At 37.5% G+C, this 15,256-nt stretch overlaps 1 protein-coding gene across 1 annotated transcript in view; it reads left to right on the top strand.

Moving 5' to 3' along the window:
* LOC149201213 (Gut esterase (DUF1350)) overlaps positions 1 to 13,985 on the top strand; it is a 419,478-nt gene extending 405,493 nt beyond the window's left edge. Inside the window, exon 10 of the mRNA XM_089402886.1 lies at positions 13,172 to 13,985. Within this exon, the coding sequence (XP_089259012.1) occupies positions 13,172 to 13,402 (231 nt within the window). The 3' untranslated portion in view covers positions 13,403 to 13,985. The remainder of the gene's footprint in view (positions 1 to 13,171) is intronic.
* The last annotated feature ends 1,271 nt before the right edge of the window (positions 13,986 to 15,256 follow it).

The following is a 15,256-nucleotide window of genomic DNA, read 5'->3' as shown; positions in this document are numbered from 1 at the left end:
AAACGGCTCAAACTCTCCACCACGAGCAAAAATAGCAAAGGGGACAATGGACACCCCTGACGAAGACCCCTCCCCAGAGTGAAAAAGGGAGAAGTCGCTCCATTGATTAGCACAACAAAGGATATTGAGGTCACACAACTCATTACCCAATGAATGAAGCTCACAGAAAAGCCCAAATGTGTCAGGAGAAGTCTGAGATAAAGCCAATTGACCCGATCATAGGCCCGTGACAAATCCAATTTAATCACCGCACCTTTTAATCCCCTAGTCTTTAAACTGTGTAAACCCTCCTGAGCCACCCCCACAACCTCATGAATCTGTCTTCCAGCCAGAAAACCAAACTGTTCCCCTGATATTCTCTTAGAAAGTACCACCTTTAGCCTTCGTGCAATAACCTTGGATATTATTTTGTATAAAGAATTACACAATGAGATAGGTCGATATTCATCAAGTGTGCCCGAATTATCAACCTTGGGTATCAATGCAATAAATGTGGCATTCATAGGAGGGTGAATAAATCCTTCTGATCAGAATTCCTCAATCACCCAAAGGAGATCCACACCAATCAACTCTATAAAGCCCAAAAAAAATTATGTCGGCCTTCTGGAAGGATGCAAGAATAGTCTTAAGTTCCTCCATAGTTACCTTGGCCATCAACTCCTCATTTTCATTAACTTCCACAAAACTAGGGAACAATTGTGATACCTGTAATATTTCACCAATGGATGCCCCCCCTGCTCTTTGAATAGATCACTGAAATGCTTCACTCCCAAACGAGCAAGATCATCAAAAGATGAATGCTTATTCCCTGCCTCATCAATCAACTCCCATATTGTATTATTTCTTTTCTTGCCCCAAGCAACTGCGTGGAAGAATTTTGTATTCTCATCACCATTCTGCATCCAAATGGCCCAGCTTTTTAAACGCCATACCGCCTCCTGCTCAGCCAGTAGAACCCTCCTTCTATGTTCCAGCCCTGTAACCTCCAACTTATCCATCTCCTAATGAAAACCCCTACCATCCCCCTCCATTAATATAAAGAGCCTTGTTGACCACTACGTGTCAATGACCCATAGCAGTACACCCCCTTTTTCCCTAAAGGGATAGCACCTGATCGATATGTCTGTGTCATCTAGCTATCATCATCAGCGTGATTGTCATGTTATAATGTAAACCCATTCTGCATATATGTGATGTAAATAATCTCAGCAGATCTATGTCATGTATGTAATTTCCTAGGTAAACCTATTTTTCTGGTAACGATCTACATTCCGGGAGGTTTTTTATCTCACCGATCGATCCTCGGATGGTCGGCAGAGTTTTCCTTTAGCCTTACCCCAAAGCCTAAATGAATTTTGTCACCGGGATCTTAAGCAAGTCCTAGTGTTATAGATCGAGTCTATGTAAAAGTGATTTGGAAATAATCCTAACTATTTGGTTAGGTTATTTTATTACAAATTGCTTAGTCTACTGGATTATATTTGTGTCGCAGAAATGGGTAGTTTGTGAGGGTCTATTTCAGATGGGTTTTCCCCCTTGAGATGTAAAAAATGTAAAAATCATGATGTAAAATGTCTTGAGGGTTAGAAAAATAATTTATCCCCTCATAGGTTAATTAATTAAATTTTCTGAACAAAATTAATTAAAATCCTCAGCCAAAAATTTAATTAATTATAGGTCCTAGGTAAATTTAAATTTTCCAAAGGCAAAATTCGTGGGTCTTATAAAAAATAAATTTTAAGAGGTCCAAGGACTAAGGTTAATTGATTATTTTGCTAAATTTTAAGCCTTTGGTCCCTGGGGTCAAATCAAAGTCAAAAATTTTGAGGAAATTAATTCAAAAATTTAATTTTTGAATTAATTAAAATGCATTTATTGACAAATTCGAAATTTCCCCAATATTTAAAATTTTGACGGATGAGATTAAAAAAAAATTTGATCCTCATCAACGGTCGAGATTACTTTAACAAAGATCAGTCGAACTAGTCATTGGAAAATTTATCTTTAAATAGGAGGTCAGCTGTCAGTTGAGATGGATCCGATCTTTGAGTCGTGCGCTGAATGAAGGCTCTCTTGTAATCTTTTTTTTAGCAATAAAGAAAGACTTTGGGGTTAATTTCTGTTGGTGTTACTCTTCATGGAAATGTTGTAAGATCTGTTATTTTCATGCATATATTTCCTTTTAGCCATTGATGATAGCTTTTTGAAGAGTGATTTGAGCACAGGTATTTTGCTCAATCGCTGGGGTTTAAATGGTAATTTAAGTTTTGAATATAAGAGCAAGTATCTCTATTAAATCTGAATTTTATTATCGTTTTCTCGCTCCGCGTTAATGGTTGAATTGAGTTGTGTAGGAAATTCCTGATTTTTAGATCATCGGGCATTCGGGGAAGTTTTCAGTTGGACCAGCCAACTCCTGATTAGTATTTTCTGAAGAGCCCAACTTGATTGGATCGCGGGCTTATCATAAGAAATTTTATTGTTGATGCATGAAGGGTTTTGGGCGAAGCACCTCCATTTAAATTAAAATTTTCAAAATTTTTCTATGCTAAATTGATAAATCTAGCTTTAAAGAGCCTTAGATTATCAGATCTGGGAGCGGAGTTGGACTCACACTCACCAGATCTGATAGATCTGTTGTTCCTGTGCATAGATCTGTAATTTTTTTTAATTTTTCTGACTTGGGTTTCTGGGGTTTCATTTATTTTTGCATATCCGAGTTCTGGGTGTTTGTGTTTTCAAGTATAGGTTGCATATCTGAACGTGAAGTTTGATTTCGAAGCCAGATCTAGGCCCTGGAGGGTAAGATCTGGCCTCAAAACCAGCTTTTGCAGGGGCATTGTTTTGTAGTCCAGGGTTTCAGATCTTTTCTAAATATGGAGAATTTTTTTTAATAAAACCTGAAGCAGAATATAACATTTTAATCTAGAAATTTCAAGGTTTTATTGGGCAGCGATTTTCCATTTTGTTTACTGCCTAGGGTTTTTCCAGCAGAATTATTTTCGAAATTTATTAAGGGTTTTGTTGTCATGTGTTTGATTCCTCTCCCTTGCTGTCCGAAAGTGTCTATCTCTTTGCCACATCCACTGATCTTTTCAAACTTCGGATTTTTTTTGCTCCACGCAGATCCTTCCATCCTTCTGCTGCCCATCCGCTCAGCCCACCTCTCCATTACACTGCATCCTCGACCTGCAATCAAACCCTCATATCTACATCCTTTCAGTTGCCTGCTCCATCTTTCCTCACGCAGCTCCATTCCCTCATCCACCTGCAAGCGCTTTCATTTTCTCACCCCTTATATCCGTGTGCTATCCCCTCAGCTTCGTCCAGTCCTCCCTTCTACGCATTTTCTGCTCCATTCCTTCACTACCTTACCCTTGAATCACCCTCCATCAAACTGCAGCGTATTACCTACTCGCCCTCCTGCTATTTGTCTGCCCTTCTAGCTCCATCCGTGTGTTGTCATCAAACCCTCGAGCCAGCTTTTTTTTTCATTGCTGCCTCCTTACCTGCAAATCGCTCTTCATTTGTTGCCATCCACGCATCTCTATTCGTTGCCAGCACTCCTCATCTCTTCCATCTGCCCTCAATGTCCGCTCTCGAGCCCTCTAAACCTGTTGCGTCCTCCCATCGTTGCTCATCTCCGTCTTGCCCTCAACCTCCATTCCTTGTTGCTGCCATCAAACTTCTCTGCTCCTGCAAACCTAACCTGCACAATCAAAACTCTTCAATTTTTTATTTCATTCCCTTTCACTTTACATTGTTTTGGTTTCATTTAGTTTAGGTTTTTCATAGCATTCTAGTTCGATTTATTTTCATAAGTTTGCCCTTTAAACTTTTTTTTATTTTGTTTTGATTTTCATTTAAACAAAAAAAAAATCTAATACATAAAAATCCAAGGTTAGATTTATTTATTTTTTAAGCTTATGAATTTTGTTTTGTCCTAACTCATTTTTATTTTGTTTGTTAATCTAAAAGCAATAAAAAAAAGGGAGTTCGATTTTGGTTTTAATTCCATTTCATTTTGATTTTGATTTCTCTTTCTAAAAAAAATAGAAAATCCTAAAATTTAAAAAAAAAGGTCCTAAAAAATCTAAAATATAAAAAATAAAAAATAAAATAAAAAAAGGAAGGGGTTTCATTTTCATTTTTAATGTGACTTTGAGATATTCTGAAGTTCTAAATCAAAACAAATTTCACATTTAAAGGTTTTAAATTTTTTATGTGGCCACTGGCCCATAAAAAATTTAAAAAACTACTAATTCCTTTTCTATTTATTTATTTTGGTCAAATTTAGTCTTTCTTAGCGTATCGAAAAATTCACCTAACGAATAATTAAGTTGTCAATTTAAAATTTCTTCTTGGTGTCCTTTTGTGCTAAGGCTAAGATCTAAAATAAAAGTTGTGTGGTATCAAAATTTTTCCTTAGTTAAATGTGCTTAAATCTTTTATCCTAAGTTTAACTATAGGAAGGTGGTAAATTTCCTAGATTTGGGTCACTAAGCATAATCATTTAAATTCTAGGGTCTAAATCGGTTAGCATTTAAATTCCGTGGTTGTTTAAAGTATTTGAATTTCTTAAAATTTAATTGCTAAGACATTGTGCATCTGTTGAATATCTTGCATCTACCTATCGTCATTGCTTGGATTATTTAATGCTCGTTACATGCTAGACATTTCGCAAATGTTTTCAAGTGATTGCTAATGAATCTTGTTGTGGAATTATAATAGATCGCATATCTCTGTTTCCTGAGCTAAGCATACTTTTGAGCATTTGTTGACATCGATATCGAATTGCAAAGTAGCTTTTGTTCTCTTTGAGCTAAATTGTATCAAGAAGATTTAAAATAAGTTGGTGTTTTAAATGTAATATCTTCAAGAGTTTATCTTTTAAGTCTTCGTCTAATAAAGCAAGCATCTCATTTGGATAATTGGAGGCTTTAGCAACGCAAGTGTTTCCCCATCCTCAAGTCTAGCTCCATTTCATCTTCCGGTGCATTTGCATATAAATTAGCTTTGCATAGATAAAATTTACTTCCAAGCATAAGCTTGGGCGATAAACAGATAGATTTCCATCTGTCTCTTCTTGAGAACCCTGTTTTAATAGTTCTTAAAATGGTGACCTTACAGTCGTCAGAGCCACAGCTCTCTGCAGCGCCGGAGGCACCGGGTATGTTAGAAGTATTGCTAATCACACCTTAGTGTGCTTCTCCTGACCTTCTCTGTAAATTACTACGAAATCAGGCTCAACATAGAAAGGATTGAAGGATTCACAATCTAAGTAGGCGTTTAACTAAAATCAACCAAGATTCCTGCATCTCACATTAGTCTTAGGATTTGCATTTCATATAAGATAGTCATTCACCTAAGCAGCAGTCGCTAATCGATTACTTGGTCTTCATTCCCTAGCAAGATCGTTGACTCCATAAGGCACTGGTATTAACCATTTAAAATCTAATCAAATTCTAAGTATTGCTAAATCTTAATCAAGTACTTGATTGCCTCGCTGTGTCTCCCAAACTAGTTGGTTCCCAACTAGTTCTTCTTCATTTCGTTTTTTCCATAGGGTCTACCCCCCTTAGCTTGTTGTAGGGAGACAGCTTAAACGGAGAGATTGGGGATCAAGGTGACAGCCCCCGACCTGAGTGTTGTCGTGGTGCTTAGACATTCTGTGCAATAACAAGCCTATCCTCAATTTCCTTTAATGCCTGATCGTCCTTACATCTCTTCTCATGAGCCCAAGCTAAAGATAGTTGCTTGATCTTCCTCATATTCTTCACAAATTGTACCCCGCATGACCACCATGGAGACAATAAGGAATCCAATTTTTTGTAACTAGATCAACGAAGTGTACATCCTTCAACCATTCTGCATTGAATTTGAATGGGCTTGGAGGTTTCCTCCCCCACCCTTTGCATTCCAACAGGATAGGGCTATGATCTGATTCCCCACTAAAAGCCACCCATTGCCTTAAACAAAACAAAGATGATGCAACATCCTCAGCCACCAAAAAGTGATCCAATCGCTTAGCAATCTCATTCTCACCCAAGCGATGATTCCTCTAAGTACGATTCAACTTTATAGGATCTATATCCAGCAACCCACGAGAGTCCATCGAATTGATGAAGAAAGGATAAAGTGCATCAAGATTAGCTTTTGCACCCCACAACTCAGAAGCCCCCAGAATAAAATTCAATTCCTCACCCAGGATCACCTTCCTGTTTTCGAAAAAATATTTACGAAACAGGTTCTCCCAGAATTGTATCCGATCATTATAAGGACCATTTACATTAACAACTAACAGAGAGGTATCCAATTCCGACGAGAAAAATTCCAGTCTCATAACCGATTTAAAACCCCAAATCTTCTCACAACGACAATTCTTATCAAGCCAACCCACTACCAAACCACTAGACCTTCCACAAACATCATTAGCCTCAAATGTCCAACCCTTGAGTAATGACTCCAATGTCGCCTTCACCCACGAACCAATACCCAATGTCTCTTGAAGGAAAATAATATCTGGCTTAGTATCCATTACCAGTCTTCGAAGTGACGATTTTTTTGATGGGCTTGCCAACCCATGACAATTAAAAGATAGAAGCTTCATCATGAAACCCAATCCTGGGTTTCACTGCTCTAAGCGCCCATTCAATAGAATACTGTCTCCCAAAAGCTAAATCCAATTTCGCCCTAGCTTGTGCATGCGAAAGTAGAGATTTCCTGCCCCTACCCCTGGAGAAAAAAGGTATGGAGGAGGCCAATCCCAGGCCAGAAGAAGAAACTATACCATCACTATCCATAATCACCCGATTACGCAGTGAGTATCTAATACATTGTTCTTCAGTGTTGCTCGAGAGCGAAGACATAGATGTAACTCTAGGAGTCGGGATACTTTGCTCAATACTCGGAATGATACAATTCACCATAATCAGAGTGGGTGCAAACAAAGTTGACGCAGTATATGGAGGAATATTAATAGAATTATCACACGATAATGAGCTATGAACTATAGAAACAGATGGATACATACCATTAGAATTATTCATATCAGCAGAGGTGACCAACTCCTCCAGAATGTGTACCCCTACCTCCCTATAAGTGTGAAAATTCCGAAGTTGGAATCCCTACTGCAGCAAACTGATGTTACTTCTCCTACTTGATTAAATCATGCAAATTATTTACTGTCTTCTACGGTAAATTTCGAACTAAATACATCTGCAGCCTTCACTTAATTTATATATATATGCAGAGCAAAATACTGAGAAAGAAGGAAAACTACAACACATAGGACATAGTTATTTTTGGACAAATAGTCCCTGGAAAAACCTAATGTGAGAAAACCAATGCATCAGCTCTTGAGGTTTTATTATTATGCAGTAGAAAAATCTAAATACATCACCGAATACCTCACAGGTTTATTCAGTTACAGAGAGAAATACTGACAAAAGCTTTGTGAGTTTACCTCACACAATCACTGAGAAAAAGTTCTGGTCGTTCTGGCTACTGGATGAGATGCCCCTGGCAGGCACTGCGCTAGCTCTGCGCTACCTCTACGTTGTCCCAACGTCAACCCTTTTAGGCACTGCATCACCTAGCTGGGAATTCGATCAGAAGTCGAGAGTCACTGCTCTTAGCCTCCCGGTCTCACACCTTGGCTCCCGGTTGTTGAAACTGACCCTCTGCTTTGACATTCGACTTTCTCTCTTTGCCTCTACGTCACTTCTGTGTGGCCCTTCTGGCCCTGCGTCAGCCTCTGTGTCAAGGCCTCTAGATCACTTACTACCTCTCTCTGTTGATGTATCTCCCGCTGAGAATCATGGAAAACTAAGGTATGTAATCTTGAGGTATGTATAGCATGTTCATTTCTTAAAAATCTAATGTTTTAGGGTTTAGTTGCTTGTATGATCCTAGGGTTTGGAAGTGCTCATTGTATCTAGGGATTGTAAACCTTAGATAGTACATATGAAAACCCTCAGCCTATTCGTTTGTTCCCTCTTAGAAACCCTATCCCATAATTTCTATGGTTTGTAAGTAGTCCAAGGTATATGGAAATCCTTGGCAAGAATGAAATTGAATGTTGTTTAGGTTTTGTACTAAAAAACCCTAGGAATTCATCTTCTAAAATTTAATGAAAACCCTAGATCATGGTGTTGTACTTGTATACTTTTGATGGTACTTGTCAAGAAAATGTTGCGGGTACATAAAAGAAAATATTGATCTTATGCAAAAGAAATCCCCTCAAGAAGAAGCTGTAACCTTCTCACAAAAGATAAGTATATCTTTCATTATTTTGATTCCTTTAGCTTTATTATTATTGCTTGAATATTATCTTTTCTCTTGTATTTTCCTTGGAATGAGAGCTTGGGAAGGATTGTGGCTACATTCAAAGGGGCCCCTTCAATAAGGAAACCCTACAAGATTTGTAAAAGGAGCAACTCAAGGTATGTTTAAGACCACATGATCTGTAGCTAGTCTTCTTCATATAAAAAGGTACGATCATTTTGAAATTTGCTTTATATTACTAACTTTCTCATGTCTATGGTTTTGAATCATCAAAATTCTTATTTAGGGTGATTAATCTTTAAATTAAATCAACCCTTGTCATACTATCTATATTTTGTTCAACCCTAATATTTAGGGTTCACTGTAGAAAACCCTAGCCTTTTAGGGTTTGTTGATGATATCTAGAACATATGATAAAATCCTAGCTCTTTAGGGTTTTATGAAGTAGGGTTTATGACAAAAAACCCTTATAATAAATAATGTAAGATCCTAGGAATGAAATCCTAGGTTATATTGTTTCGTATGATTGGAACCCTAACTTGGTCTAGTTGTTGTATATCTAATATTAAGTTTTGATGAATATATCTAGGGTTTATGATAAAACCCTAGTAGAGATTGATGTAAGATTCTAGAAACCCTAGATGTAAAATGCTTTCGCTATGATTGAAATCCTAACTTGATTTAGTTGTTGATATCTAAGGTTTAGTTTTGATGATGGTATCTAGGGTTTATGACAAAACCCCTAGCAAAAATTGTTGTGAAAGTCTGGGACATCAAAAATGTAACACTTGTTGATTGTAATCTAACTAGGTTTATGTTTTGAATATCTAAGTTTTGATTACCCTAGATGTTCCCAATGTGATGAAATGATATCCTTGATTGATAAAAACAACTTCATGCTCCTGTACATATATATTTGTGCTTGGTTGTACTTGTTGTTGAAGATTTGCAAGTACATAGTCTTCAAGATGTTGAAGATGCTTACCTACCTCATATTTGATGATAATTTAATGATGATGATGAGCATGATGGAAAGAGGGAGTTGTAAGAATATTGATGGCATTGAAGATGACCTTGTTGCCATATGAAATTAGAAGTAATGATGATCCAAAGGTTGAAATTCTTCGATGATATGATAATGCGAAAGAAAGAACCTATGTGGCTGAGTTGTTGATGGATTTGTCCCCTAGTAGAGAAGAAGCTTTAAAGACCTTGAATAAAGAATAAGATCAAAGAAAGGCTAAAGCACTATAGATGATTATTCATGATTAATGAAGTTGTGAACAAGAATTGGATATTTTGGTAAGTGTTGAGGCTGAGTTTGGTGTTACTAGAGAAGTTGAAGAAGGAAGCTTCTGTCGAAATGTGTCTGGATATTGTGATGACCTTAGCAACATCAAAATTGTTGAAGACCCCAGAGATTGTGGTAGCTTATCATTAATAAGAACCAATATATTAGAAGTAATTAGGGTCGTGAAGCTACTAGATGTTCCAATAGTTGAAAATGTAGATGATGTGTTGATCTCTCCCTGAGAAGTTTGAGTAATTGATAAGGATGCTTGGATTTGTGAATCTCTCTAGTTTGGTTGAGAGGGAAAGATGAGTACCATACAACTACCTATATGATGGTACTTGGGAGGACATCTTGGCCTGGTTAGTATTCAGATGTCAATTGATGTCTAGATCCCAGTGAGGGAGGGTATCTTGTGGAGTTCCAGTTTAGTGTTGATTCTTGGATCCCTATAAGGGTTTGTGTCACGGCATGGAGGCCTAGATGGGATCTATATCATGTTGGATTGATACCAGGGTCGTAGCCTGATGGCACGTATAGTGGCAGTTGCTTTGATGACAACTTAGTCCCTGTTGCGAAGATATCTTGGCGGTTAGGGTATCCCTAGCATTGTGTATGTTGTACTCTTCTTGTAACATTTCAACTTGAGGTCAACCTTGTACCGATTGAACAATTATGAATACCTCCCTAGTTAAGAGGGAGTATTGAGAAATGTAACTAGTATCAGTCTTCATAATTGTATTTGAGTCAAGATGTAATGTATTTGTCAAAAGAAAGAAAAGAAAAATTATTATAAAAGAAAAAATGATTTTTATGAGCATGGGTTTCATTCTCTATGTATTTCGTTTATGTGGCAAGCCTTCATTGAAAGCTTCTAGGGTTGAGACTTAAGTCATTGTCAATGTCTTTATATTCTAGACCCTTCTTGGGCTCATTGTATCAAAGAAGAAAATTACTTTTCATGTAAAATTGTCATTTGTCACTCCATCAAGTCGGCCTCATGAAGACAATTCAACCACATAAGGAGACTATATATGAGCATTGTACTCAACCTATTGAGCTATTATCTTATCACATACTCAATCTGCAATTCTAGGATAAGAAGAAGGTGCTAAGATGAAGGGAAGAAGAGACAAACTCAAGCAAAGATTAATAGAATCTTTGTCCAACAAAGAAAGACCGAAATTTATCTTACAAGAGTCCACACATGCAAAAATCTGAGGTTAGAATGCGAGCTGCAAGGACAAAGGTTCAGGCTGAATATTTCAGAGACTAAAGGAAGGTTGAAACTCTGATTTGAAGGAGATTTACCTTGTTCAAGATTGACTTTGATAACTTGTTGACTTGTGTACCTTTGTCTAAATGAAGGAAGAAGCATTGGAAGGCTGACTTCATGGATGGAGAAGTTCTTACTGTTCAAAAGGTCTTGGTTGTCTCATTTGATTTCGTTCTAAAAGAAGAGAAGAAGAATTTATGGGTTTTCCCCTAGAAGAGGGGTTTTGCCCTGGCTGAGTACCTACACCTTGTGTTCCTTGTTGTGTTTGTGATCTTCATTGTTTGGCATTTGTCTTGATGATAAGAATATAACAATTGCAAGAAATAATTAATAAGAAACATCACAAGAAAGTGTCAAAGAAAGAGAAATCAAATTAATAAAACCCTAACTATGTTGCCCTAAGAATTTCTCAACATGAATAAGCTAACAAGTGTTTACAGCAGCTAGCTTGAGAGGGCAGTAAGGCTTCTTGAAGATTTTCTAATGAAACTAAGGAAACAGTGAACAGATATGCATTCATGACCTATAGTTACTATGTTTGCCATGTGTTTGTCTAAATGTTTATCATGTGTTTGGCAAGCTTGGGCAAGATCTGAGCCTAAGTATAGATTATGTAGACTTGTGATCATCATAGACAGGGTTTTGGGTAGTTATGGGCAGTGGCCTATAGGCTAGCCCTGAAATTCTGGAATTGAATCTGCAATCGCAGGCACAGAACTGGAAAATCTTGATTGTAGCCGCATGGAGGACAGCGTGTGCGTGCGGCTGAAGGCCTCTGGTTGCACCCACAAGATTGCATGCGCGCAAATGGGATTTAAAGTCAGGTAAAAAGTGGTTCCAGCTCAGGGAAAGGGCCACTAGTGGAAAGTGTATGACATCTGGGTGATCTTGTGTCTCTGGGTGTGCAGTAAATTTGGTACAAGTTGGTAAGGTAGGCCCCATTTCCATAAGTGCAGCTTGGATTTTGGGTCATGAATAGTAACTCTCACCTCATGTTTACCCCGGTGAGCTTTTACAAGTAGGTAAATGTGGGGTGAGGTGTTACACCTTATTAAATACCCCTTGTTCCTTACTTTTTAATATGTTTCTCATATAGTATAATGAACAGAGGAGTATCGTTTAATAACTTAATTGGCCTCATTCTTCCACCTTGGTCACATAAATATTTCTTCACCTATGTTGATCTAGTATATCTCACTATTATTAGGTAAACCCCTAAAGACTTAGGTGATGGACTCTTTTTATGGCTTCAACCGTCACGATCTTCCCTCGAAAGCAACCTTTGACTCGGTTAGCAAATACGGTGGAAACCCAATGGTGTATTTTCTCTGCAATTGGTTCTGATGATTCGATTGTGGCATTCACTTTGGAATGCATGGTCGTTGGAGTGGGAACCTGTCAGGTGCTTAAAAATCTTTTCACCACCTAATCTGTCTACAAATAATACTGTTATTTGGGTTGGATTTCTAACATAGGTGGACCCCTGAAACTTTGTTGATGACTTGAACGGGATGTTAGTGGAATTTGAATCATGTGATAGTAAATGGAAGTTGTTCGATGCCTGTGGACAAAGAGAAGGGTTGATGGGGAATGAGGTGAAATACCTTCACCGTAAGTGTCACATTTTAAAATACAGCATTGCTAAGTCAATTAATTAATGAAAACCAGTGCTTCACATTCGTTCAGTTGTCTTGCTGCCATGCAAAGGATTGTATGGTAGATGATGAGGGCTTTGTCAAGGCTTCCAGACTCCAGTTCCACTATTGGTAAAACATCAAGAAGATTTTACTGTTTGGCAACTTCATAGAAAGTCAAAGACAAGTTCATTATGCCTAATTTACGTGACTTCTAGCCAACAGTTTTGAAGTTAGAATCTCCACTAGAGGAATTTCTATCATATCTGTTTTGCTATTTCTGGATGCAGAAAATATATGAAAGGAAATAGTTAGAAAACCTATGTGCTGAGTAGTTACTTTTCTTTTCCATTGGTTCGTCCTGAGTTTGATGTACCTGAAATTATGGTCCAATAGACAGTGTTTGTTTTGCAGCACCTCAAGTTTCTCATCTGTTTTAAGAAAAGGTCAAACTTGGTATTACAAGACCAGCTTCTTCATGTTCTTTTGTTGCATGAATTTTCTTTAATAGGAACTGTAGCATCTTTGTCCACAACATTGATCATGGTAAAGTGAGTCACTTGTTGCAATCTCATAAACTAGGTCTTGATGTCTTCTTTAAGCGTGCTTTGCTGGGAAACATGTAACTGCAGGTTCAACTTAATACATTGGTGATGATATTTTTTATTTATAATGTCATGACAGGTTTTTCCAGAAGTTCCCTCAGCTATGGCTGATGCTGTAACAAGGGGTGGAGAGATTTTGGCAAATCTAGCTACGGGCACACCTTGGGAAACAGTAGCAAAAGATGTTGGTATATCAATAGGCACAGATACAAGAGCACGGAGCCTTCGTGAACAAATCATTCAAGACATAGACAAGTTGGTAGATGAAATTACAATTTGGGTGATTTCTTCTCGTAAGATGTTGCTCTAAGGTTGCAAGAGGGATCCTACCATGGCAACCCTTAAGGTGATGAAAGTTCTGCTTCCCCATTGTTGAGAACATCCAAATTAGTAATGACCTAGTGGGGTCAAGGATGGCAGAATGACAACACCCACTTGAATCTCAGATAGATAAGAAGAAAGCATTCCTACAACAGCACCCATCAAACTATGTATTATGAAACATATGTATACTCATGTTATGGTTTAAGGATTGTCATCTTGCAGTTTAGGAATATGGATGTAGGGGAATAATGCTAAATTCAACTTGGAATTCATGTCAAGAAAACATTCTTATAATAGCTCCCATCAAACTATATACTATCAGACATACACACGTTCATGTCTCAATTAAAAAAAATCTCACAGTGCAGTTTAAGAATTTACATGTAGAGGCAGCCTGCAGGTGCCTAATTCAACTTAGGAGTTATGTCATTGTAGGCCATTTCATGCCTGATAAACGTCACATGTTTTTCCTGTATGATAGTAAAGAAAAAAATGACATGTTGTATTTGCTTACAACTGCTTTGGCCGGTTTACTTATGAAGAAGCTTGCAGAATCTCTGGGTTGATGATATTGTTATGTGAACTGCTAAATATGGAATTTAAATTTTTGAACTTCAATTCTTGGTGCAATGATGTACTTCCTAGACGGGGGATACTTCAACTTTTCTAAGCTAGCTCAGTTTTGAAACAGGGTACTTATCCGGATAATAAAAGACCAAGAATTTTATCTATGCAACTGTATTATAAACACAATGCAACTTTAGTTTCTCATCAAGAAATATATAAATATAAACCATGCTTATTTTCTTAGTTTAGAGGTTGTTTAGTTTAAGAATCTAAGTTTCCTTGTATGAAGATAGATGCATTTATAGAAAATGTAAAAAAGAGGAAGTTGTAAAATCAGGGGATTTGAACAGTTCACCGCTGCATTTTTAAGTGCTTAAACCTTCAAGAGGAAATGGTCAATTACTACTTGAAACTCCCACCATTGTTTATGTTGTTGTAAGCAATATTTTTTTTCTGCAGCTTTGTTTCTGTCTTAGTTTTGTTCAAGGAGCTTTTGCTTGTAATCAGATAGATGATAAATATTAGCATTTAACTAGGGGTTTAAAGTCTCAAAAATTACAATGCAAGCGAAACTTCAATTTGTTTTACGTAGATGGTAAAGGTTTCATATTCTATAATGTCTTTGCTACCCTTCATTTCAACAGGGGTACATATGCACTTTTTCATTTTGATAGCACCATTGTAAGCCCAAAGAATGCAAGTCAAAAGTGCTGTAAACCATGTGGAGGCCCTGTGTTATGGTTTTCTATGCCTATTATTGTTAACCATGGCTGGTCCCTTTGGACTAAGTTCCGAGTTATTTTTCCCCATATAGGATTGGGGGTTTTTGGATAGATCTCATTGGAACTCATGGTTTAAAGGAGCCATCAATTTGTAAGGGTGATCACCAGTGTACGGGCCTGTCCAACCCACGTCAAGTGCACTTATATCATTCCCACATGTTTGTGTCATTTTGTGTGCATTCTTTGGCCATGGGGTATTCATCAAACAGTTCTCAACATGGCAGTCTCATAGTTTTCATATGTTCTCACTTATCAAGGTAGTACACATTTCCCAATGCATGTGGTCCCATAAGGCAAAAAGTCAACTTAGTCTCAGAATGCTTGGCAAAAAATGTAGATGACATGCCACATTGAAATTCTTCCAAAATGTGAAAGTATCATCAAGAAAATGGCATTCAAAGGTGGTCTAACAATCAATGTTATCAGAACCGAACCGGTGATCGAACCGAAAACCCTCTAAACTAGGAACTAGTCAAAACCAAACTGAAACT

Source organism: Pinus tabuliformis, chromosome 2_1 (genome assembly GCF_031772625.1).
Source record: "Pinus tabuliformis cultivar Carrire ecotype Pingquan chromosome 2_1, CPIR1, whole genome shotgun sequence".
Classification (NCBI taxonomy): Eukaryota; Viridiplantae; Streptophyta; class Pinopsida; order Pinales; family Pinaceae; genus Pinus; species Pinus tabuliformis.
The sequence above is the reverse complement of the archived record's forward strand: the minus strand, read 5'-3'. Positions and strand labels throughout refer to the sequence as shown.